General features: G+C 39.6%; 1 protein-coding gene across 2 annotated transcripts in view; it reads right to left on the bottom strand.

The window, feature by feature from the left end:
- The window catches only part of FNIP2 (folliculin interacting protein 2), a 94,306-nt gene that overhangs the window by 36,623 nt on the left and 30,336 nt on the right, over window positions 1-27,347 (bottom strand). Inside the window, exons 4-11 of one of the 2 annotated variants that reach the window (XM_040626404.1) lie at window positions 25,869-25,969; window positions 25,695-25,766; window positions 23,805-23,905; window positions 23,542-23,631; window positions 21,914-21,985; window positions 7,623-7,752; window positions 809-1,010; window positions 403-491 (exon numbers count right to left, since the gene is read on the bottom strand). In XM_040626404.1, the coding sequence (XP_040482338.1) occupies window positions 403-491; window positions 809-1,010; window positions 7,623-7,752; window positions 21,914-21,985; window positions 23,542-23,631; window positions 23,805-23,905; window positions 25,695-25,766; window positions 25,869-25,969 (857 nt within the window). The remainder of the gene's footprint in view (window positions 1-402; window positions 492-808; window positions 1,011-7,622; window positions 7,753-21,913; window positions 21,986-23,541; window positions 23,632-23,804; window positions 23,906-25,694; window positions 25,767-25,868; window positions 25,970-27,347) is intronic. The other variant, XM_040626405.1, reaches the window with a different exon arrangement.

The raw sequence follows: 27,347 nt of genomic DNA, 5'->3' as shown, positions 1-27,347 counted from the left end.
CCAGCTACGCTGTGGATAAGCAGCCCTGAACCCAGGTTTCCACATCTGTAAAATGGGGCTAGTTAATAGTACTTACTGGCAGGGCTTTTTTGAGGATGACATGAAATAACAGACTTGTAAGAGACACCTAAATATTAGTTTTCTCCATTTATCCTGTTAAAAGCAATCAAAGACTGGATGACAGGCAGCAATGTGGATTACACAGCGCTGAGTGACCTAAACTTTTTGCTCCAGTTGATCTCGATTTCCATCTTGAGGGAAGAAGCTGCTAGGTCAGTAATAACCGCCGGCCCCGTGATTCTTCCACGTAATGGTCTCTATGTATCTCTAGACCCTCGGCTGCCGTGGCTACTGCCATTTATCAATTTACCCTCTGGGGTTTGCCAGACGCTGCCGATATACCTGAATTCTCCCAGAGCTTCCATCAGACGGCTGACGTAGAACTGGACACGGAGACTTGATTCTGCTATCTTCCTGCAGGAGATCATGGCCTTCGTGGAAGAGAAAACAAACCAAATTACTCTCCGAGAAGAAATTCCTTTATAACTGTCTACTACTGGGCTTTTGTTAATAAAATAATATTATAACCCAAACACTCAGTGTGGTAATGACTTAAGGCATCAGGAAGCAGTGATCTCCTTTCCTGAAATACTCTAGTATCTGATATCTGCTATCAATGTGCCTAAGGGTCTATTCCTGTTACAATTTAACTTCTCTAAAAAAGTGATCTGATACATAAACCATGAGATGCTACCTTAAAGCCCCCTAATCACTTCTCTATTTGACACCAGAACTACATTCTTATTACCTTTTCAATGGCACTCTTCAACCTGTTCATGTGAGATTCAAACAGGGGAAAATGAGAAAAAAAGAAGTCCTGGAAATTCCTCTGTGCTTCTTCTTTCTCACACAGAGAAAAGATGATGCTTATGGCAATTTTCTTCCTCCGAACTATGGCCGGATTAGAACTGCAGGTTTCTTCAGCCAGGCTGAATGTCTCATCTGTCGACCTGAAGGAAAAGTAAGTTTGAAAAGTTGCCATGCATCAAAAAATCACATTGAGGATAAACTGTAATGCCAGGGGATGACATTCAGAAAGCGAACCCAGAACTCTCAGAGTCTTAAACAAGAGTTGTCTGCTTCCAATTCATTCTCTTCTCTAATTCTCTGTCATGAAAAATGAAAACATCAACTTACCACATGGTATTTTCTAACATGAAAAGAAACTTAAATAAAACCTAAAAGTAACTTTAAATGTCCTCTTGTTAGACTCTTAGTCTTTTTCCCTCGGATTATTTTACATCAGACTGGTGGTATTTGGGGAGGGGGGAAGACACATCTGGTCACTCAAAACACAGGCCCTTTGTTTTGGTTGATAGATACCAATAGATAGGAACATTAGAAGGGAAATGATCCTGTGGTATTCTGTTTAACCAATGCGTCATGTTTGGAAATTTACTGGTGGTTGAGGCTTACTTTCCCAAGGCTATTAAAACCATTAGATGAAGTAACTCCAGTAAATGTTCAGATTAAGCCATGCAATTGATTAAGCTCTCTGGGAAATCCCCCAAGCAGAAAGATGTATCTCTCATCTGGGTAGTCAAGTTCTCAAAAAAACTTAAGATTCTTTTGAGAGACTCTGCTTATATGAAAAGGGAGAATCATGAAGCCAGTAAATTATGAGTATGTTCTCAATCTATTTTAAGGGATAAGACTCACAAATATGACCTAACCCTGCTTCTTACTGAACTACTCTGAAAAACCAACATTGACTACCTCATAGCTACTAACAGCAAAACTGAAAATAATTTTTTTTTTTTTGCACAAAGATACCAAAAGCAAAGTACATAATACATTGCACATGAAAGCACCTTGCCTGGCACATAGGAGGTATGCGATTAACTTTCTCTTTCTCACCGATTTTCACTGTTTAGTCTCATTATCTCCGCCAATATGGGAGGGTACTCCTTCCTGTTTTCTTTACCACAAATTACCACAAAACAATTACTTATGCTTGGCAGGAGTCAAGGCAGTTGGCCTTCATACTCCTGATCTTAAACTCATTTGGTACTCTACGACTCACAGCCTATAATGTTCCTGTGATTTCAAACATATCCATATCTTTGAAAACATGCATACATCAAAAGTTTTATGGTCAGCAAAGCCATTTTACTTTTGAAGGAAAGGAGATAGACATCTCGTTCTAAGCTCAGAAAGGATATGCTATTGTTCCTCTTAACTTTAAGCAAGATCCCCGAGATGCAGATGTGGCTGATAAATCAGTACTAGGCTCTCACTAACACACACGCCACTGGCAGGACATGAACTCCAGGTGCTGCTGGAGATGCTGTGCGTTGTAACAAACCATCAACAGTTTTTTCTGAAAAATTCCTAGATCCTAATCATCTGCTCATCAGAAAAAAAATCTTGAGCCTCTTTTAGAATTTTACTTAATTTCATGCAATGAAATTTCATATGGCGAATACTCTTCTTTTCCCAAAGTACCTGTACTGTAACTTTGTTTTTTGCACGTTTATTTCTGTTTTTATGTAGGAAGTTCTGAGCTTATACATGGCCAACACTTCCTTGCAACACTTTTCTTGTCTGGCATCTCATTTTTTCTCTTCTTTTTCAAAAGTAAAATGACCATTTCAGTCCATTCACCTTCAGCCAATGTGGTCCTTAATAATGAAATTGTAATAAACACTTAACCGTATGCAGGTTTGTGCCTCATCTTCATCTCGCTTATAAACAATCACTAACTCATCTTAACGTAGCAGAGAGTGCCACCTGCTGCATTTCTGAAAAATCTCCATAGCTGCAACAGTGTGGATAGCTCTTACATGCTTCGCTGTCTCTCTCTCTACTGACTTCCAAAGCAACTGAGCTTCATTCTGTAGTCTTGGATCAACCACACAAACTAGAATAAATCAGTTCACACAGTACTGTGATTATATTCTGGAGATTATTCCACAATGAAAGAACGTTTCAGAATGTTTTAAAGCATTTGAGTATGTACCCTAATACTTTATCGTCTCCTCCTCACCCTCAAGTCACCACGTAAGGTACACAGGCCTTTTTGCAAATGTGGAAACTGAGGCAGAGGCATTCATCAACTTGCTTCAGGAACAGAAAGCTTCATAGTGACCATGCTGGAGCTAGAACCCAGGGTTTCTGTCTTCTAAGCTAGGCTCATTGCCTAGACATTGGCAGTGAGCAGGGACCCGGCCCCGTGTTGGATCCATCTGCTGTCTTCACGCCATCAGGTACATCCTGCCAGCTGGAGCACGAAGAGAAAATAGGTGGGAGCAAGCACACCAGCTGACAGGACTTCAGGTCAAGGAAAGACCACTGCTATGCACTTAAGTTTTCTCCTTACAAAAAAATCAAATAGAATTTTGTTGACACTTATGAATAAGTATTTACATACATTATTTTTACCTCAATATCATAAATAAAGCAAAAACTATGATTATTTAAGTACCTCTCAAGGATCTATAGTTGATATCAGGGCTGCTTAGTCTGTTTTTGTCAGCTTTGAACTTAATCTGAATCTATGTATTATATTGGGACATAGGAAATTGCCATTTTTGTAGGTCAGAAAACAAACCCACAGCAACTTTATATGGTTGGTTCAATTTAGTAATTCAAATCAAGGAGCGCCTGGGTGGCACAGCGGTTAAGCGTCTGCCTTCGGCTCAGGGCGTGATCCCGGCGTTATGGGATCGAGCCCCACATCAGGCTCCTCCACTAGGAGCCTGCTTCTTCCTCTCCCACTCCCCCTGCTTGTGTTCCCTCTCTCGCTGGCTGTCTCTATCTCTGTTGAATAAAATAATATAAAATCTTTAAAAAAAAATAATTCAAATCAAAAGCCCTTCTGGGTATTTAATACCTTGGTCCTTTAGGGTTTCTCTTACCTCACTAAGGGATGAAATCTCTGCAGTTTCTCTTCTATTACAGGTGGTACTTCCCCACCAGGTGGGAAATGCCCAAACTTGACTCCCCATCCAGTAACCAAAATTTACCACCTGGCACAGCAAGGGGCCTGGAGACAGGAGTATCCAGTGCACAACCAACTGTTAAGGATTGTGAAATCATCCTTTTTACCTTTAACTCTCTTAGGAAGTTTTTGATTACTGTGAATTTTCTCTCAAAGCCAGAGGCAATCATATATTTGGAACCCACTGTTCTTCTGTCTAGCAGAAAAAAATTAATTTTCCTACCTGCATACCTGCCAAAAGTAAGAGATCAACTGCAACATCTTTAAATGAAGGGATCTTCACAGGCGTAGTGATCAATTCAAAATGTCAGCTGCACTGACGTTCTCTATGTGTCAGCTTCATGGGCATGAGACCCCACTCACACAGAGTCCCTTTCCCGGATGGGCTCTAAGGCCTGATTTAATGTTTTGCGGTTGCCATCTTGAATTCTTAGTAATTTTATCTTTGAGCCTGTATTCTAGAAGTGAAGTCTGATGGGACAATGAAGCATGTGAATGAGCAGTGAAGACACCGGGCTGCAGAGTGCACAGCGGGCTCAGGCCTAAGGGCATATAACCCAGACGCTGAGCCACTGGCTGGGCAGCCAGGCACACACCCACATGTCTGAAAAGTCCAGGGTGCCAGGAGGCCCCAAGGTGGTAAACCTGGGACCTGAGCCCAGACTGGTGGCTGTGACAGCAGCAGCAGAAGCAGCAGCGACCACAGCCATGGGAGAGAGGAAGGACTTGGGTAGTGCCGTGACCCATGGTGTGAGGCCAGCTTACCCATTCATCATTGGAACCTGTCCCTATAGAGTGTGCACAAACATTTAATTCTCTGACCCAAGCCCCAAGATAGTAAATTATCACAAAGAGACTACAGTAGACATTGCGCTAAAGCATATTCAGGAATAATCAGAATTCTTCAGTTTTATCAAAATTTCCAGTTTTGAAAACTATTGCAACATTGCAAAGTAAGTATCTACAGGCATAGAAACAAATTAAATGTAAAGCTTGTTGCACTGGACAGAAAAAAAACCCCACTATTTTCATATGAAGCTTCAGATAAACAAATTATTAATAAGGAAGCCCACTTTAAAATTAATTTTCCTTTTAATTCAAGATGCAGTGATAGAATGCAAAAACAGGCATTTTGAATTATATACAACTCATGAAGACACTTTCAGTTGCTTTTAAGACCTCCATAAGTTACAGAAAATGTCAGAGGAGACATTAAAATAACTTTGTATAAATTTACATTTAAAATTAAATTCAGTCTTAAACAAAATGGATTTGTGTGAAGAATTAAATCTTTTTAGAAAAACTGTTCCATAAGAATCATCAGATCTAGATGTACCGAAATTTATATTTTGAAAGTTTATCAGAAACTTAATCCAATGTTTTCATAACCCATAAAGTTTCAGTAACAGTTATATCAGCAGAAAGATCTTTCTCAAAAAATTGTCAAAAATTACTTGCCATCTTGCATTTGCCAAGAGTGATTAACGCTGCTTTCAATTATATCAACTGAAAGCAAAGTTGCTAAAAAGTATAAATTTTGATAACCTAACAAATGAAGATAGAAAAGTGTGCCAGAGAAGTCTTGATGAATCAAAATATAGCATTATTATTTATTATATTATGTAAAAATATGATACCAAAATATTATTTCTTGCAATTTGTAAGTTTATATTTAATTCATATTTCACTACTCCTATTACATTTTGTAGTAAAATTTTTTAAAAGAAAAGCTTTACATTTTAGTACCTTTAACAGCCCTTTTCCCCACTTTTTGAACAAAGGGGCTCTGCATTTTCATTTTTGAACCAAAGGTATTTATTTTAGGTGTAAGTTTAGTAGAGATTCATTAGTTCCCAAAGCCAGATCTCAATTCAAATTAGAGTTCTGAAGAATTTTCAGAGGAGTGGGCTGAAGAATGCTATTCAACTTTGGATTTAAACCTGAAGGGATAGGGGGAGCATGGGTGGTTTGGTCGGTTAAGTGTCTGCCTTCGGCTCAGGTCACGATCCCAGGATCCCGGGATCCAGCCCCACATCGAGCCCCACATCAGGCTCTCTGCTCAGTGCGGAGCCTGCTTCTCCCACTTGCTCTGCCTACTTGTGGCTGCTCTTTCTGTCAAATAAATAAATAAATAAATAATCTTAAAAAAAACAAAAAACAAAAACCTGAAGGGATGGAAAAACATTTTTAGTAAAGAGATGTCTAAAGGGGAAGGCTTCTACAACCCATCATTCTCTTCAATCACAGAAGCTGTTGTAAGGACAGTGAGGATGGTGGGATGCCTTCTCCTGACAACTGCAGCGATGGCAATCATAATGATGGCAATAATTGTAAATAAGTCCTACTGGCCAATATTTTCTTTACTATATCTTGTCTTACCTTGGCCTGACTTGCTGTATGTCATTTAACTTTCCCAACAACACTGTGAGGCTGGTACTAGTACGATGATAATGCGGACGAGGAAGCAACACTTTGCATGCAGATTAATTCGCTGTCATGTACACCCTAGTGAACGGCAGAGCTAGGACCTGTCCTCACACCGAATTCTGAGCTCTTAACCATTCCACTCAAAGCCCACCAACCACAAAGCAGTTCCTCGGTGAGTGAAGCAGCTCTATTTTTTTCTTGTTGTCGAGCTTGCTAGGACTGTGAGAACAACAGGAGAGAGGCAAGCATCCTGACATGTGCTACACACAGGCCCTGACCCTCGTCTCTTGGCTTGCCCTTTAAGCACCATCTCTCCCATGAAGGGGTCTCCAATTCCCCGCCTGACCACCAGCAAGTGTTCTCTCCCTCCTCTGAATCCCAAAGCACTCGATGCCCCGCCTACGGCATTTGTAGTTCAACATCTTTGCGCTGTTGTTTATGTGTATATGCTCTTCCCCTAGTCAATAAACTATACTAATGGTCCACAGATGCAGGTGTATATCTGAGTCATCTTTACACCCTCACAGACCCCTACACACAGTGATTACTAGCAGACTCATTAAATCAAACAACTGACATGTAAATCTTTATAGATACGACCTATGTTAATTCCCTTTTAAGGTTTTGGGTTATAGGGAGAAGGAGGTGGAAGCTACTGATGTAACATCATAATAAGCCAAAACGTATGTTTTCTAAAACAAGTAAACTTTAAATCTAAAATTCAACTGCAATGAAGGAAGAATATACCTCGATGCCATCTTTATAATCAGATTCATGACCATTTCACATTTAAGAATTTAAGTTTTCTGAAAACAGTATGTCACAATTCTTGAGTTCGTATGTTTTCAAAGACCGCATTGGTGTCACAGTAAGCCAAGGAAGGGATTTATTCCACCCTTCTAACTCACGAGAGCTACAACTGGAAGGGAGCCAATTCAAAGAGGGACCATACTCATTTTAAATTAACACCAAGTCTCGCTCACGGCTCATGTTTCCCAGTGTCTTCCAAACCAGACTGGTTTTCAGCTTTTATATTTACTGTTTATAAAACTTCTAACTTACTCATTTTCAGCCTAAGCTGAAGCTAATCCAGCTGTTTTAGTTCTTTTTCCACTAGCAACAGGTGAGCGCTGCCAGTTTGTTCAAGCGGTCTACAACTAGTACCTTTCTCAGCAAGAACAAGCTTGCAACTCACCTCCTTGGAATGATGCCATTTTCCAAACTGGTTGTCTGACTTCGAAGCCAGCGGCGCTGGTAACTGCTGGAAGAGGATGTAGAGGAGCTTGGAGATGGAAAAGGTGTAATCAAAAGGCTGCTTAGTGAGGCTATAAGGAAGAAAAGTTGAAAATTTAAAGTTGAGGTAAATGAATCCTCATGTAGCTACACAAAATCATATGTGCCAAGTGACCTAAATTTTCAGGTTCTACCAGTCACATCCAGCAGGGGGAGACTCTAACTTCTCTCTTACTAAGACTTCTGTACCGCAAAGAAAACTCCTTTAAGAAGGAAAATAAATTTTAAAATAGGGATTACAGACTACCAAACACACCAATTATCAGGCCCTATATTTCAAAGGCAGCATAATTATTAGTCACTTAACCAGAATGCAGATTTCTGATAAAAATAGTCCACATAGCATAACTGTTTATATTGCTACCTGATAACTAATGTTACACACGATGTTTATTTACATGTCCTCTTAACTACTTCTTCACTCCTATTTTGAAGTGAAATCTAGGCAAGTAAGTAGTTTCTTCACAGAGCATCCCCTCTCCTATTGCCTATCTCCAAATACACAATACTTATCCTCCTTCCCTCCACCAACCAGCTCCCCCACTAACCCATCACCACTCCCCTTGGCTGCGAAAAAGCAACCTCTAGTCTTAAATGTATTTTCTGCTTGGATTACTTACTTGCCTCGGGGCCTCTCTCTGCTTCTTTTTGCTATATAGGATTAGATGCCTACAGCCCAGACTTCTCTAACAGGCAGGGAAGGACTGGTCCCTTTCAGGGTAGGCAAAGGAATTCTTACAAATCAGAGCTGCTTGATGGATGTCCACTAGTTTGGAAGAATGAAAGAAGAGATAGACTATTTTCCTTTTACTTTCCTCAGGCTAAGGCATTAGACACTGAAATGTCATTCAGTCCAGTGGAAAAGGAAATGAGGTGCTATGAAAAGCTGGTCAGTGTTTTCAGAGGCAAATCACAGACAAAGGAAATTGATTTCAGCACACATAGTATACTATGCTCATGGATATCACGTGAAAAGGCATTTCCCCATATGAAGTTTTACATTTTAATTTACACTTTTATAGGTAGATGTACATTACATGACTCCTTGACCTGATTTCTTAAATACTACAAGAATTACTTGGCTGTTAGTCAATACTCAATAAGCAAATGCTGGAGTGTGTACAATGTGCCAGGTGTGCCAGGCAACTGGGTTGCAGTGGTGGACAAGTCAGACATATATTTGCCTGCACGGAGCTTCAAGTCTACATGAACAGCAGTGAACTTGCCAGGCTACAAAATCAGATGTAGAATGGCTCAAGGTTCTTTCCGCAACAGAGGTATACCGAGATACTTTTCTTCTAATCTAGTCAACACTTGTAACAAGTTTGTTTGGTAGATCTAAATCATCTTTGTATCCCTTGTATCCAGGACAGCCCCCTGGATAATTTATTAAAGCAATTAATAAATTCTTAGTGAATGTATGGCACTTCTTCACTACAGTATTGCCCAGTTATGGCTGGCACCAACAGTCTGCCTCTGTTCTGACCTGGTTTCACCCTTTGAAGCTGGACTTAAATCTCCAAAATCAAATCCATATTTGAATTATCAGTGGTGGGTAACTTTACTGAGAATTTTGAAGGGAGACAGAGTAGAGTTTTACTTAATAAAAAGTGCCAATCAGACATTTGTGCCCCACCCCCAAGCTCTAAAAGTCCCCTATAAGGTACATAAGCTCCTCATTCCCTATTCCTAAATCTTCAGGGTCCCCTGTCTCTCTTCCTATCTTACACTGATCAAGTCAACTTCTTGTCAGGTGGACGACAGGTAGTACTTGTATTATAAACATTTTTTCCCTGTCACAGAAGCAAGATGGAAATGACTCTGAGGGCCAAATCTATTCTGGAAATTGTATGTATTGCTATATAATTCAGTTTAGCAAACTGAGTGAAAGCCCAGGCTCCCGGTTCAAATCCTATCTCTGCCCCTCACCAGTTGTAATACCTGGGCAGTTTCTTAACCTGTCAGCTTTCTCATCTGTAAAATGAGGACAGTAAAGTATCACATCTCAGTATTTTTCATGAGAACTGCAATCTGCTAGTGAGTTGTGAATTACTTAGTGAACTGACACCAATAGTTAAAAGAAAACAAGAGTATATTGCAATGCTAATATTAACTGATGAAACTTGTTATACATAAAGATGTTTGTTGCTGAATCATAACATAAAATGCATTAGCATGAACTGCAGACAAAAGAAAAGTTTGAGAAGTACTGACCTATTTCATAAGGTTTCTGCGAGGATTAAACAAATCAATACACTTAGTCCAGTGCCCTACACAATAAATGCTGGCTATTTACTCCCTCTGATAATTCCTGAACAGGAAAGCTAAGTAACACATTCCAGAGTACTAAAAGGTTATTGGTTCTGATTAGTTATCATAAAACCACCTAGGACTTGTAATAGACACATGAAAGGGAAAGGAAAAAATTAAAATAATAAAATAACAGAAAGAATATTCTTTTTTTTCATTATAAAATTCTGAATAAAAATTTGTAACGTATACAAATGAAATATTAAGCTAAAAGTGTTGGCTTAAAGGAAACAGTCAGAAAAACTAAGAGGCAGCCCACGGAATGGGAGAATATATTTGCAAATGACACTACAGATAAAGGACTGGTATCCAAGATCTACAAAGAACTTCTCAAACTCAATACACGAGAAACAAATAAACAAATCAAAAAATGGGCAGAAGATATGAACAGACACTTTTCCAATGAAGACATACAAATGGCTAACAGACACATGAAAAAATGTTTTCAAAATCATTAGCCATCAAGGAAATTTAAATCAAAACCACATTGAGATACCACCTTACGCCAGTTAGAATGGCAAAAATAGACAAGGCAAGAAACAACAATTGTTGGAGAGGATGTGGAGAAAGGGGATCCCTCCTACATTGTTGGTGGGAATGCAAGTTGGTACAGCCACTCTGGAAAACAGTGTGGAGGTCCCTTAAAAAGTTAAAAATTGAGCTACCCTATGATCCAGCCATTGCACTACTGGGTGTTTACCCCAAAGATACAGACGTAGTGAAGAGAAGGGCCATATGCACCCCAATGTTCATAGCAGCAATGTCCACAATAGCTAAATCGTGGAAGGAGCCGAGATGCCCTTCAACAGATGACTGGATTAAGAAGTTGTGGTCCATATATACAATGGAATATTACTCAGCTATCAGAAAGAACGATTTCTCAACATTTGCTGCAACATGGACGGCACTGGAGGAGATAATGCTAAGTGAAATAAGTCAAGCAGAGAAAGACAACTATCATATGATTTCTCTCATCTATGGAACATAAGAACTAGGATGATTGGTAGGGGAAGAAAGGGATAAAGAAAGGGGGGGTAATCAGAAGGGGGAATGAAACATGAGAGACTGTGGACTATGAGAAACAAACTGAGGGCCTCAGAGGGGAGGGGGGTGGGGGAATGGGATAGACTGGTGATGGGTAGTAAGGAGGGCACGTATTGCATGGTGCACTGGGTGTTATACACAACTAATGAATCATCGAGCCTTACATCGGAATCCGGGGATGTACTGTATGGTGACTAACATAATATAAAAAAAAAAAAAAAAAAAAGTGCTGGCTTAGGGCTACCCAGCATTTCCTTATCAAAAATATTTTAATATTATTTAATACGATTTTTACATTAAAGTATTGTGGTATATCATTGTCATGTCATTGTGAGGAGGCCCCTTATTTCCTCTCCAACCCTATCTTACACCACTCTCCCCTTACTATATTCCAGCCTTCTCTCTATTCCTTATACACAAAGCTCCAAAGCCTGTTTCCACTCTAGGTCTCTGCACTAGCTGTTCCAATGACAAAAATGCTCTGCACTCTGATCTTCACGGAGCAGGTTACCAAACAGCAATCCAGTCAGATGAAAACTTCACCTTCTTGGAGAGACCTTCCATGAGCACCTCCTATGTTTTACTTTCCTCAGTGATACATGCTTACCTACATTTTACTGCCTGTGATCTGTGTTTCCTTTATTGAATATAAACTCCACGAGATCAGGGATCATGTCTATTTGATCACTGGTCTATCCCCATATCCTACGAAAATGCCTGGCACATAAAATCCTCAAGAAATACTGCTGCAGGAAGAGTGAGCGAACAATTATGCAAAGGACAATGATGTCTGTCTCAATCGATAATTACGACAGAAACGAAGCATTAGAGAAACAAATTTCTAGAGAGAATTCCAAGTCTGAATTTATCGAAGGTCTCCTATGGTCAAAGCTGTATACACAGCACTTGGATTTTCTCTTTTTCCTCCTACCTTCATTTTTAAAAATTCGTTTTTGTTGTTTGTTTTGTTTTGTTTTGTTTTGCGGGGGTGGTGGTGGTGGTGGTGGATAGCGGTGGACCGGCTCTGAACCTGAACACGTTTTCTTTCTGTTTGACACAGAGGGTACTACATCCAGAAGACAGGAATGATCTTTTTTACTGTAACACTGACAGTACTTCCCTTACAGTTTCTGCTTATTTAAACACTTAAAAAGTATAAAGTTCCTTAAAGGTTAGCAGTTATATTTCTCAACAACAGAAGTATTTAAAAAGGTCAATTAATAGAGCTGTGACTATTGACTGATAGGAAAATGCCATTTTTAATAAATGGAATACATTAATAGGCAAATAAAATTTTAGTTAATACATTGTAGTTACCAAATCACAGAGTGATTTTGAGACCAGAAAGGGTCCTCAAAAGCATCCCAAGGAACTTCAAGTTTTAACACAATTCCTACAAAGTCCTCACCATCATGATTTCAAAACACCTTTATTTTCTCTAAACGGACTTTATTTTTTTAGAGTACTTTTAGGTTGACAGCAAAGCTGAGTGGAAGGTACAGAGATTTCCCTCCATGTAGCCCCTGCTCTCACATACAGAGAGCTTCCGCACCATCAGCATCACTCACCAGAGTGGTGTACTTGTTACAACTGATGAACCTACACTGAAACGTAATGACCACCCTTAGGGTCACTCTTAGTGTTGTACTTTCTATGAGTTTGGGCAAATGTATAATAACAGGTACCCACTACTACAGTATCAATCAAAACAGTTTCAGTTCCCTAAAATCCTCTGTATTCCAACTATTCACCCCTCCCTGCCCCTGTCCCCAACTCCTGGTGACCACTCTACAGTTCTGCCTTTTCAGAATGTCATACAGCTGAAATCATGCAGGATGGAGCCTTCTCAGATTGGCTTCTTTCACTTAGTAATATGCAATTAAGTTTCCTCCATATCTTTTTGTGGTTTGATAGCTCATTACTTTTTAGCATTGAATTATACTCCATTGAAAACACCTTAAATCTTAATTTCTTACCTGGGACATAAACTCTAGCCCAGCCTTGGTGATCAGCTCACTCTCTACATTTATTTGCCAAGTTATTTAACCTTTCTATGCCTTTTAATCCATAATCTGCAATCTAAGACAGAAGTGTCTATAGAGACTTTTGGGAAGTATAAATACTCTTGGTTCTTTGCCCCTTCATATAAATAGGAGTTTTTCTGTCTGGCTGCACAAGGGATTTTAACTGAAGTTACACTGAATTTATATTTATTTGTGAAACTTCATCTCTTTCTCCATCTCTTTATTTTTTAATTTTTTTCCTTTAAGACATAGTTTCTTCTACTTTATTTTTTTTGAACATTTTTTAAATTTAAATTCAATTAATTAACATATAATGTATTACTGGTTTCAGAGGTACAGGCCTGTGACTCATCAGTCTTCTATAATACCCAGTGCTCATTACATCACATGCCCTCGCCAGTGTCCATCACCCAGTTACTCCATCCCTCCCACCCCCATCACTCCAGCAACCCTCAGTTTGTTTCCTGAGATTAAGAGTCTCTTATGGTTTGTCTCCCTCTCTGGTTTCGTCTTGTGTTATTTTTTCCTCTCTTCCCCTATGATCCTCTGTTATATTTCTTAAGTTCCACAGATCAGTGAGGTCATATGATAATTGTCTTTCTCTGATTGATTTATTTTTGCTTAGCATAATGCCCTCTAGTTGCAAGTTTTTAAATCTCTCCAGAACTGTATCACATGTTTTGTTTTTTGATTGTTTTGTTTGTTTGTTTAGAATTATTCCTAGATCCCTTACAGTTTGGGCTGCTATCTGCATTACTTTTTTATTCTAATTTTTCTTAAACGGGTAATAAGAATGCAAATGTAGAAAGGAAAAAATACTAAAGCAAAAGCTAGCAAATTTCTGAAACTGAAGAAGATACCTATCCATTCCAGGAGAATACCAAAGGTCTGACTAGAAATATGAGAATTATAATGAAATGAAGAAACTGAGTTCTGTCCAAGCTACATTACAGACTGCCAACTTCATATATAGAAAGCAAGGCAAAACCCAAAGTAAAGATTTGACAGTAATGATACAATAAGACATTTTTATATTGGGACAGTTTCTTACATAGACTGTGGAAAGAAGAATAAGCCAAAAAAAGTGCTAGTCCCTAGTGATCCTTGCCCCACACACCACAAAGGACCATACTGACACAAAAGAGATCAGATGCCCGCTCCACGATTTGTAGGAGACCCTGGTGCTGGGGAGCCAGTTGTAGACTATAGCTAAGCGGTCTTCTGTTCTGCACCTCAGTCTCAGGTGGGCTGGCCAGAAGGATCCAAATCTTATCTGAACCTTGGAGATGATGAGAAACTGTTTCATGACAACTTCCCAGGGGAGACAGAGAAGTGAGTGGGGGATGACCTCCCAGCAGCTCCTTAGAGGCCTCCCATTCTTTTGTGTTCTCTGAGAAGTACGAGTTGTACTACCAAGACTCAGATAAGCTGAGTTCAAGCCTTACCCTATATGTGTACACGCAAGGTCAACAGGACGCCATGGCCAGACAGCAAACAAAGCAGTACCCTCCTGGACTCTCGCCCCTCATTACAAAGCACTGTAGCAGTTAAGTCAATAAAGAATTCAGATACAAACAGGATGTCAATTTGCATCATTCAATGGTGACCCGAGTTGCAATAAACAGTGTGACTCCATGTTTTCATGTTTAACTGCTGATACCTTTTCAGCTTCTCCCCCCCAACTCCCTTCCCTTTCTGTCTTCCATCTGGGCAAGGTGATGAGAAAGCCCAGGCTCTCCCCTTTGGAACCAGTGGGAAGTTCAGCCATGTGTGGAAGCCCTCACCCTGGCCCTACACCCCAACCACCATAAAAAACCCAAGATCATCTCCCTTCCCTTTCTCTCATTTGCTGACCAGCTTAGGAAGCCCACCCTGCTCTCACCAGAAAGCCATTATGTGAATGATAGATATTTTCATATCCTCTTGGCATGTGTGTGGTGTCATGAGTCTTGACATGCAAACTGTATTTTGAGTGGGGTCCATTCTGTACCTATATATGGCCAAAACACGTACTATTCGAATACTATGATGATGCGTATTCTCACGCTGAAGGTTCATTTTAAAATACCTGAATAAAGAGGCCCCTGGATGGCTCAGTCGGTTAAGCATCTGACTTCGGCTCAGGTCATGGCTCAGGTCATGATGTCGGGGTCTTGGGATCTAGCCCTGCGTTGTCAGGCCCCTGGCTCAGTGGGGAGTCTCTGCTTTCCCTCTCCTGCTGCCCCTCCCGCCATTTATGTGTGCTGATGCTCTCTCAAATAAATCAAATCTTAAAAAAATAAAAATAAAAAAACACTTCAATAAAAGTATCTGAAAGTACATTACTGAAGTTTTTCTCATATTGATCTTCTGTTTATTTTACTACTTTTAAGAACAGAGGAAATGCAGTTGCTCAGTGAATGAGGAAATTATTTTTCTTGTCAATGATTTGAACATTTTGATGAGGAAGAGAATTGAAGCCTAAATTAGGGTGATAGATTAACAAGGCTCAGCGGCTCTGGTCTCAATTCTGGCCCTCCAAACCTTATTCTACTCATGCACGCGGACTTCCAGATTCTGGCTCCTGTTGCAATCCATCTCTTCAGAGCCTGTTTCCTGTTTCTAAATTACAGCTGACTACTCACAGCTAAAGGACTTACAGACACATCTAACTGAAGAATTATCTCAGTATCTGTCTCCCTGGACTGGCCTCTGCTTTCCCTGTACTAGTTAGTGCCATTATCCTCCGCTTGTTTACCTGAGTCAGAAAGTGTAGACGCACCCTTGGTTCCTCCTGCCTTCTCCACATCCGGTGCCCCCTTAGTCACCGAGCCTTGCCAATCCTACCTCCTAGCATGGCTGAAACCTTCCTTCCCTTCTCCCAAGACCTTACTCAAAAATTTTTAATGGTAACCATTAAAAGAACCACCCCTGAAAAAATAATTAATCTTCTAGGTTAACATATGCATACAGCACACATTATAAAATATCCAAAAGAGAATACGATGAAAATGCATTTCCCCTTCTTCCTTGTCCCAGCTTGCATCCCTTCCATAGACATTATGAATATACTTTTCTATCTTTGTATGTAGGAAGAGGGCTTGTATACGTCTTTGTTTTGATGGTTTACTGAAACACACTGTTGATACACTTTCTTCTTCCACTTAAAAAGACATCTAAGAGAACTTCTCTATTTCAAGGCACGCTGAGCTGCCCCGAATCTTTTAACCACCATGTGGTATTACTTTCCTGGAAAGTATAAAATTTCACCAATACCTAGTGATGAACATTAAGGCTGCTTCCAATCTTTTTTAAACATCTCATCCTGTCTCCTTCTAGTCCTCATCTTCCAGAATGATATCAGAAACACAGTTCTTGGGGTGCCTAGGTAGCTTAGTCGGTTAACCGTCTGCCTTCGGCTCGGGTTATGATCCCAGGGTCCTGGGATCAAGCCCCACAATGGTGGCTCCTTGCTCAGTGGGGAACCTGCTTCTCGCTCTCCCTCTCCCTCTGCCTGCCACTCCTCCTGCTTGTGCTCTCTCTCTTTCTATTAAGTAAGTAAATAAAATCTTTAAAAAAAAAAAGAAAAGAAAAATCATTCTCAAACCTGTTTATAGGAAAAAGCCCATGAATATGAATATTAAATTTTAAATAAAAATGTTATGTATTTCTCACATCCTTACTACATTCCAAAAATTCAGAAAGTAAGGCAAATACCTTTAAGTAAACTGCTGGTCTTATAAGGAAAAAACATTATAAGCTTATGATTTACTTTGTTCCTTTACTAAAGAAGCTTCTTTTAAAAATTCTAGTTAAGGCAGTAAAGAAGTTAGATACTCTTTTTTTTAAAAAATATTTATCTATTTGAGAGCGAGTGAGCAAACGCGAGTGGAGGGAGGGCAGAGGGAGAGGGAAAGAATCTCCAACAGACTCCCCGCTGCTTATGGAGACTGATGTGGGGCTCAATCCCAAGACCCATGAGATCATGACCTGAGGACACCTAACTGACTGAGTCACCTGGGTACCCCCCCCTTTTTTAGTAAGTTAAATATTCTTGTTATTGCTTTAATTCTTATTCTTTCTGTATGTTATAAGCTTATAAAGAGGCACTGGAGTACTTAATATGAAAAGTAAAATACATTAAGACACAGATCAGAATTAAGTTTTGATTTCCTGTCTGTTATTACAAAAAGCTACTGGGTAACTTAGAAAAAAAAAGTTGCATATTTTTCAAAGAATGCTATTCCAAAAAAGGGAAGAGAAAAAAAATGGACTGTTTTTCAAAATTTTATGCTAAATCAGATTTTATACTAGCTACATACATACTCTCTCTCTCTCACAACATATACACACACACACACAGAGTGGTGGGAAGCCCCCAAAATTTGGGAAAACTATATTGAAAAAAAGTTAATGGAAAAAAACCAAAGCCCCTTCAGCCCCTGCTAAATTAGAAAGCATCCCCATTAATGTATTTTAGCAATGGATACATTGGTCCAGCTTTTTCTGGAGCACAGTTTGTGAAGTACCACATGGATCTCAAAAATAGAGCCAATTATGCTATATCCCTTAGCTGCCCCTGCTAATAAGATTAAATCCAAACTCCTTTTTTTTTTTTTTTAAAGATTGTATTTATTTATTTGACAGAGAGACAGCCAGCGAGAGAGGGAACACAAGCAGGGGGAGTGGGAGAGGAAGAAGCAGGCTCCCAGCAGAGGAGCCTGATGCGGGGCTCGATCCCAGAACGCGGGGATCACACCCTGAGCCCAAGGCAGACGCTTAACAACTGCACTACCCAGGCGTTCCTAAATCCAAACTTCTTATCATGGGACCGGTGCAAAATTAGCCTTTCATAACCAGTCTTACCTGCTGACATTCCCAGCGCCATGTTCCAGTCCTGCCAACGTTCAAACATTCTAACAGTATACTTACCTTAAGGATCCACACCCTTGCACAAACTATTTTCAGAAATGCTCTTTTCCTAAACTCCGGTGAAGTTTTTTATTACCTTCAAGGTGTCACTCAAGTGAAGTTACCTGTTCTATGAGGCCATCACCCTGAATTCCCAGGTAAAGTTACTTAATGTTCCTCTTTGTTCCCATAGTATCTTATGAGGTAGTACTCATCAGAGTGGATTTTAACTCTTGGTTTACACGAACTCTTCCTGAGGGCAGGTGCTATAGTCTACGCTTCTTCAAAAACACCCAAATTCTGGCAGAGTCCTACAATACGGTGGGCTAAAAACTGCTATCCAATAAATGTGGCTTGAAGACTGGCTAGTTAGAAATCAGTGCTACCCTTCTAACTCCTTCCTTAATTTCAAATGTATCAAATTGGTCTTACTCTGGAAACCACCAAAATAATTCAGTTTTCTAACAACAGAGTAAATCCCTTTGGGAATTCAAAACTCTATGGCTCTTTGTATTCGCAGGGCATACTCTGCACAGAACAAGTTTGCTGCTGAACGTGACACAGCTCTTACATCCACTCCCTCCTTTCAAGTTGCCTGCAGAAGGGGCTACGTAAGGAAGGCACTGGTGGGATAGGACAAAGAACCTCAGGTTTCTTTTGGATGGGGAACTGTAAACTCTCCTTTAAAATTCCTTTTTATCCTAGTACAAGTTTCTCTGTATAAACAATGATTTAAAAACAAACAAACAAACAAAAAAAGCTTTTCTCAAGTTACTTCTCTACTGGACTATTGTGGGGGAAGAACCTTAAATTATTCTTCAGACCTGACTTGAGATAATCCGAATTTTGGGCAGTATTCACGAAGCCTTTGCAAGGTGAAATGGTGTGAACACTAATTTCAGAGATTCTACTGGACTGGCACATATACCTACAAAAACTCCCCCACCTCAAAAGGTGCTGACCTCGGGGCACCCGGGTGGCACAGTCGGTTAAGCACCGATTTTGGCTCAGGTCGTGATCTCAGGATCATAAGATCAAGCCCCACATCAGGCTCCGCAATCACCACGGAGTCTCCTTAAGACTCTCTTCCCCCTTCCTCTGCCCCTCCCCTCCGTGCTCTCCCTCTCTAAAATAAATAAATCAATCTTGAAAAATAATGGTGCTGACCTAGTAACTTTGGGACAGAGTAGCCATCTTTAAGACTAAAGGTAAAAGGAACTGAATATAAGTCTATACTCTAGTTAATAAAGTTGTTTCTTTCATGGGTACGGGTTAACAATTCCAACGCTGCTACATACATATACTGAAATGAAACAAGATTAATCAAGTGGATGGCAGACAGTGAAACTCCCTACTCACCGCTGGAGTAGGGAGTTTCACATAAGCAAGGGGAGGAAGGCAGAAAGATCTATGTGGTAATGGCTATGGATAATGGAGGTATCAGTATAAATTCATATTTAACCTAACATACACACATATGTTACACATAGCAATATTATAATATATGTAAATAGTTAGCATAAACTCTAATTTTTTTGCTTGTCAGCTGACAGGGCCTCTAAGAAAATGACATTCCAGTAGCAACAAGCATATCTAATATCTAGATCTTAGAATCTAATACCGTTCTCCAATGAAAGAACAGGGCTCCATGGAGCAATGGCTGATTCTACGACTGGGGTAGGAGATATATAAGACAATGTGCAAGTCTGAAGCATCTTACAGGGTCAAAAGGTAAGGAAGTATTAAAAACACATACATCCATACCCATGCTGATAGGGGTATGTTAAAGAAACACAGAAGCCAGCGAAAAGAGCTCCATGGCTTCCATGGCCAAAGCTGGAACCACTTCAGCACTACTGACTGAATCAATGAATGAACAGATGAGGGGAAAGAGATGAGTCCCCCATGCAGAAGAATTCCAAATAGTTTATGTAGGTACAGATACTCTGCTTCAAGGAAGGTGAGCAAAACTCTCCCACTCCTTAGGTGTGGACTATGCATAGTGATTTCCTTCCTAAGTTACAGTAAAGGGGAAATAAAGAGTAACTTTACAGTGGAGAAACCTGACAAACACATTTACCCTGATATGATGTGATGGAAATGGCACTTCACCTCTGGGATCTTTCTTCAAAAAACCCATAACCCTAGTAATCATGTGAAAAACATCAAATGAATTTGAATAGGGGCATTCTACAAAATACCTGGACACTATTCCTCATAACTGTTAAGGTCATCAAAAATAAAGTCTGAGAAAATCGAGTGGAGCCCTAAAGAAATATGATAACTAAATATACTATGGTCCTGGAACAGAAAAAAGACATTAGATAAAAACTAAGGAAATAAATAAGATTATGGACTTTAGGTAATAATAATACATCAATATTGATTTGTGAGCTATAACAAATGCACCATACTAATGTAAGATGTTAGTAATAGGGCAAACTATGTGCAGGTTATATGGGAATTCCTGTATTCATCTTGACGTTTCTGTAAATCTGAAACTGTTTTAAAAAATAAAATACATTTTTAAAAAAATTCCCCCATCTCTCAACTCTTTAGACGCAAAGCTGAAAATTATAGAAAAAAGGAATAAGCATGTTTTTAATTTCTCTACATCTCTTGCTAACTCAGTTCAAACACCTGAAGTCCCTATTCTGTTTCAGGATGAGGACCTTGGTCCCTGCAATGGAAGGTGGGTAGAAGAAGAGATCTTAAGAGAATTAACTACAGTAAGGACATAAAGAGGATTTAGATTTTATCAACAAACTGCTGAACCCTCTCAGGGGTGTAAAGCTCACACTGGTCTTTACTGGGATTTTAGAACAGTGCCCAGACAGGAGCGGAAGGCATGTGAATGTGAACACATCTACCAGGAGAACAAGGGGAGCAAAATGCCCCGCAGGAGCACCTGCAGCCCTCTCCATCTCTGCCCCCTTTCTCCTGACAAGAGAACTGGGAGACTCAAAGTATAGACTGCTGGGAACAGACGCCAAACTATCAAAGAAAGATAGTGTTCTCCCACTCTTGTAATTCACACTGGTATCAGAGTTCTACCCCTCGACCCTTCCCTCCCACATCTACTCAGTCCCAAGTTCCTCTCATGAGAAAACATTCCGATCTGGCTGCTGACATGAATGGAAGGCTGGGAAGAAAGGCATCTGAGGCCTGGATCCAGTCCCCCACATCCAAGCACTGACCAGCTGGCTTATGTGGTAAAGGTGCCACTATCACAGGTAAAACCAGCAGGGTGCCTTAGTCTATAGTGGAAGGCAAAAGTGGCATATGTGGTATGTGTTTATCGGGCAAAACCCAAACACCCCCAAGGCCTCCAGTTTCAGATCACTGGTTCACTACCCTTTTTCTACAGCACAGAATCTACCTCAGATCTAAACCACAAATCAAAACTCATAGCAGAGTCGTGTACAAAAGCAGAAACCAAGAGATCTTAAAAGCACTATTAGAAAAGCTGAAGGCTTGAGGGAATGAGAGAAAAGGGTATCCAAGATAAAATTCAGATCATCAGCCAGACTCTAGGACAGAAGAGAGGGTGATTGGCAGGCCCTCCCCCAGTCATGGATAGACTTACTTCCACAGACACCCTTCTTCCTCTGATTTTATATTCAATATTCAGCAGGCCAATTCCCAGAAAAACTGGCTCAAGGAAGCTTCCCTTTAAAAAGAAATTTCTCAAAGTACAAGAGTCTCCTAGGAGTTCGGTTTAGAAAAAAGCTAGTCGATTTTGCACAATCACTCCTAGATGCTGTATATCAAAGTTCTACATCTTCAGACACATGAGACTACCTTAGAATGTGGAGAAGGAAAAAACCCCAGAAGATGAGGCCTGTCTTCTATTTTCCCGCCTACCTTCCCATCATGGATGATGGTTCACTCTACCAGCTAAACCAATAAAAGGAAGTACAAATACCTGATCTAGCAATGCCGCTGTCCCGGTCTTCATTCTGTCCTCTGCTCGGCATGTCAACCGGAGTGCTGTGCGCTAAGATAAAGGCAAAAGGTAAGCATGTCACTGAAATACCCAAAGAACGAGTTTTTAAAAATGACTCCTGACTGGAGTCATTTTTACATTTCAAAGTAGGCTAGCGCTACTGATGACTGGCTTATGTTTATATAAAAATTAACCAGAAAGCAAAATTAAATATGTAGAAAATGAGTGAAAAGAAGACAAAGCCACTGCCTTTATCCTACTGTAACATAAACACTTTTTGGAGTGATGCTCATTTCTAAAACGAACTGTCATAATAAACTATTCATGCACTTGACACAATGAACAAACATTCTCAGGCAGATACTTTCGGCCACTTGCCTCATTATTAGTAATATTCAGATCGCCCTGTATTTTCAAAATGCTTTATAATCAGTTTCATTAGTAACTATAGGCAATTTTAGGAAACAGGAATACTTGAATACCATTTCGTACATTTAAAAAATGTTTCTCTTGTTTATAATCCACTCTCTTGGCAGATAAAAAAACACTTATATTCATTTTCCAATATTTCTTCCTCCACTTCTTTTCCATATACACTCAGTATTATTGTAGTTACTGAGAAAAACTCATATCCTGGCATGAATTTAAAAAAAAAAAACCCTAAGTATTACAGACTTCTAGGAATGCTTCAGATTCATCTCAACTGTGTACTGATTGAGCGGCAGGGTAGATGGCAGGTTGCTATAGAAAGCTTTACAATGTACAAGAAGCCCAGTGCCCTGCCGGATTGTTGTATTTGCCAGCTATTTTTGAAACATGTTTATTTTCACAATTTTAAAGACAGCATACAAACATCTTATCCTCACTCTAAGTCGGTGGGAGGGTGTCAGTTTCATGGTGTTTAGCATATTTCCGGCTACAGAGAAGAACAGAATGAAGAATACCATTTGCCATAAACGTAACCTTTAATGTTAGTAGTGAAGATTCCCCACATTTGTTAATCATGCCAGACTACAACAGACATTCAACAGCTTTAGCTAGCAAGGCCAGTTAAATCTCAGAATTACCTACCCAGAGAGACCGAGATGATTATACCTGTAAAGAACCTAGAAACTATATTTAAACTACTTAAATGCTAGAGAGAGAGAGAGAAGGAGAGAGAGAGGGAGAGAGAGAAAGACAAGGAAGAAAAGAGAACGAGAAAGAGAGGTCTTCCATGCTCTTATTAGGGTGACTTTTGAAGAAACTCTGTGCAGGTAAGGATGCAGGTGAACAAATGGATAAAGGTATACCATGAGAAAGGGAAACAGTTCAGAGCAGCAGAAGAGGCCCAGGAAAATCAGAAAATATAATCCTCTTAGAAACACTAAGGGCTCATTTCAGATCAAATCAGCTTACAGTGGGGTATTAGCAAAGATATTTACAATAGAGGTTCTTCGGTGGAATTTTCAAAACACCATGAACTTGGCTGCATGTGAAACTAATATCTCAAGAGCCCCTTGGATTTCTAGAGAGGCACCAAAAAGGATTTTTTTTTCTAAGAACCTGCACAGGATTTATTATTCATATGTGTGTGGGTCACACTGTACTCAGCATTCCACACAAACCTGCAAAGAAAGAAGCACTCCGGGTGAGCCGGAGAGGTCCTCCTTCAGCTACGCCCTGCAGCAGTTTGCTGCTGCATGCCTGCAGCACACCTAGGGACAGAAACACACACGAGAGGGCAAACAAAGTACACACACAGAAATAAACACGGATTAAAGATAATGCAAAAAAAAACACACAACACAACAAACTCAAATAAAGCAAAACACACACCCACAATAGTGGTATTCAGAAAGAAAGAGCCCAGTTATGTGGTGGATTTTACCTAAGTTACTCCCAGTACGACAAGGACCCAAATTATTCTGATTTGTGTTCAGTTTTCCCAAATTAGGATCCTGGTGGATGTACTCAAAGCTGTCTTGCAAGCTAAATCCGGAGGGGAAGGAGGGGAGAGAGAGAGAGAAAAAAAAATCAAGAGACAAATAAAGCTGTTTTCTAACAAACTCTCAAACATGAGACAACTTACCAGCTGCCCAGACTTTTCTTTATAAATGAATAAAGTCTCACATCTAGCAAAGGAAACAAAACTTCAGGGGAATTTGTTGGAGGAAAAGACAAAAAAAGCTTTTTGGAGGCAGTCCAACCTATAAAACTAAACAATGCTTTCCTAACAGTTTCACGTTATAAGATGGGGGGCATGGAACTCTACAGTAAATTTTGCTTTGGTGACTGACAACGAGGATACTGCTATTCGTTTCTAAATTGTGCTTTAGTAACTAATACCCAAGATGTTGCCATTCATTTCAAGGGTAATTTCACATAAACCTTCAAAATGAAATTCATCTTAACTCTTAGTTAACATCTATAAGCAATCTGGCAACTTTTTTCAGGAGGACGATATAACAGAAATTATGATTCCTCTAGGAGTTTGACTTCACGACACCTAAAAAGTTAGAGTTACTCATAAACACAAATGTGAGAGCAGATTTTAATAATTTACTTGATTTATTAGCCAGTTAAATAAATATCAAAACTTTGAGGATAATACAGCAGAATGAGGCCAAAATAATGTTTACTTAAATCTGAGCTTGATATTCCATTATAGGGAACCGGTGTAATAACTGAGTCTGAAAAAGAATATCTCACAAGAGAAAAAAACAAACAAACATCAATTCCCATACTGGCTTAAGTCATGTCAGTCCAATGTTAAATGCTTAAACAAGTTAAATTCAGGGGCGCCTGGGTGGCTTAGTCGGTTAAGCATCTGCCTTCAGCTCAGGTCATGATCCCAGGGTCCTGGGATCAAGTCCCACATCCGGTTCCTTGCTCAGTGGGGAGCCTGCTTCTCCCTCTACCCCTCCCCCCTGCTTCTGCACTCGCTCTCTCTGGAAAATGAATACACAGAAGCTTTAAAAAAAAAAAAAAAGGAAAAGAAAATTTTTTAAAAAAGTTAAATTTATTATTTTGTTGAAGAGTAAGCATTCTTACTCAGTAGTACCCAAATGTACAAAGGAAAGTATTTTTAATTTCCCAATATAAAAAAGAACAGCCTTCATTTGACCCCTAAGAATACTCCTTTAATTCAGAATAACTTTCAAACTTACCAAAGTATAACAAATGTTTTGCTTTATTAAAAAATGAAGCATATGAACTATTTCTGCTTGAAAAGTTCGAAATATATGAACAAATGTACCAGAATGAGAGTTAGACACATCAGTATTCTCAGTCTACACAGAAGTGTAAAATTAGAGGAGGAAGAAAACTGAGAGGAGTGACGATCAGAATGGCGTATGGCCCAAGTACATACCAATCATGGAGGCTACACTGACGGCTAGAGACAGTGAGCACGTATGGCCCATCCTGCCATGCATATGCCCAGCAGCCTGGAAAAACCCACTACTTACTTCATTCCTTTAGAAATAAATTAACACACGAAGTAACCAACAAGTTGTGGTGTTGTTTTTTTTTTAAAGATAAAATAATGTTGGAAAATAAACAGCCATCTGTCTTTAAGGCCACCTGATAAAGTCAAAGGCCTTTTCATACTCATTATGTACAGGAAAATGGCCACTTTTAAAATCCCTTTGTTAATGTGGACTCTTCCCACTTCTCATTTCAAAAGAACTTACAGCCCTGGAAGAACTACTCTATCCAGAATAGCCACTTAAAAAAATGGGGGAGAGGGGGAAAAACAGGTATAGAACCCCACACTTACTTATTTGTACTCCCACAGAAGCTGCCCATTCTAGCAGAGAATACTTTACTAATCATCAGTTGTGGAGGAGAACTGGAAGAGAACAAAAAAAGGGGGGAGAAATGCATTTCTGATTAAGAAGCCACATCACCATTCCATTTCTCACAACTAGTAGAAAAAGCAGCTCAAACTCACCGGATATAGTGTATCTTTAAAGTGGAGCCTTTGTAACTCATTGCAACTGAGCCAAACATCATTTCCCCTAGCATATTGACATCAGAAGCTGGTCTTGTGTACTGCCACACATGAAAGAGACCACAATCAAAGTTAGTATGTGGCACAATGTGATATATAATGCAACAGAAAATAACATTTATTGACCTATGGGTCCTTCTTAAGTGAAGCAGGTAACTAAAACTGTTTCTCAAAGCAGAAACTGGTCATTTTACTCTATAACGGTGATTGGCTATTTTTTTCTCCCAAATTATTACTATGTTCATGATTTAATCTTTATGTACAACATCTCCGTACAGGATCCCAGTGTCTCAGCAGGGGTCATTCTTAATCTTGTTATGAAAAACAGAGATTTCTCATTATCACCATTTGTAAACTCTAGAGAGAAAGCTTAAGTTCTGGAAAAAAAAAAAACAGGGTAACTCTTCTCTTGGTACTAAAAATACATGCTGAAAAGAAACACAGTTCAGTACTATTCACCTAAATAATTAACGGTGTTGAATGAAAATGCCAATTGGCACAGGGAGGGTTTTGTGAGGGTCCAAAAGGTAACAGACGGTCTGATACTTGAAAGTTTTACCAAAAAATATTTCAAAAATATTTGACCCCATTAGCTTCTCAGCAGTCTTTCTTGTCCCTTTTGTCATTCAAAAGGGTGGCCTGAGCTACCTCCAACTTCCCCAAGTCTCATTTGCTTAACCTACTGCAGCCTATTCAAACTGCTCTAGTGATGGCCTCTGCCTTCCTGTCAAATCCAATGCACTTTCCAGTTTGCTTTCTTAAACTTTATCTCCCAAGCTAGCTGTTTTGAATCTCTTCTTTCTTAGATCACCCCTTGAACAGGGTTGTTCCTCAGAGGGCACTCCTACTCACTGTCTGTACTCTGAACCACTCTTGGGATTTTGGTTATTCTTCACATAGGAATACCTCCCACCTCTTTATCTCTAGGCCCAAACCTCTCCCTGAACTCTAGAATCCTATATCCAAATGCATTCACTTACATATCATAACAATATATTATTATATATCATATATAATATGTTACATGTAATATGTATATTATCATATACATATAATGATAATGTATTATTAGGATATATGAATGAATGCATTTGGATGTAAGATTCTAGGCAGCTATTCTAAATGCTCATGACACACTGATGAACATGACAGATATGAATATCAACCAACCTAGTGTGCCACAGGCACCACAACACAGCCTGACCAAGACAAAACCACCATCTCTCTCTGACCCAGCCCCATACTCTGCTAGTATGCTTTCCACCCAAGCAAAAACATGGGAATTGTTCTTAGCATTCTCTTCTGAACCTTTTTTTTAAGCTCCAAATACACACACACACACACACACACACAGATACATGCGAGTACATGCACACACTAATGCACATATACACACCTACTTAGACATGTTTCCAGAGA

The sequence above is a fragment of the Ursus maritimus genome, unplaced genomic scaffold (genome assembly GCF_017311325.1).
Source record: "Ursus maritimus isolate PB19 unplaced genomic scaffold, ASM1731132v1 scaffold_11, whole genome shotgun sequence".
NCBI lineage: Eukaryota > Metazoa > Chordata > Mammalia > Carnivora > Ursidae > Ursus > Ursus maritimus.
This window is presented reverse-complemented; position numbering and strand designations above follow the sequence as displayed.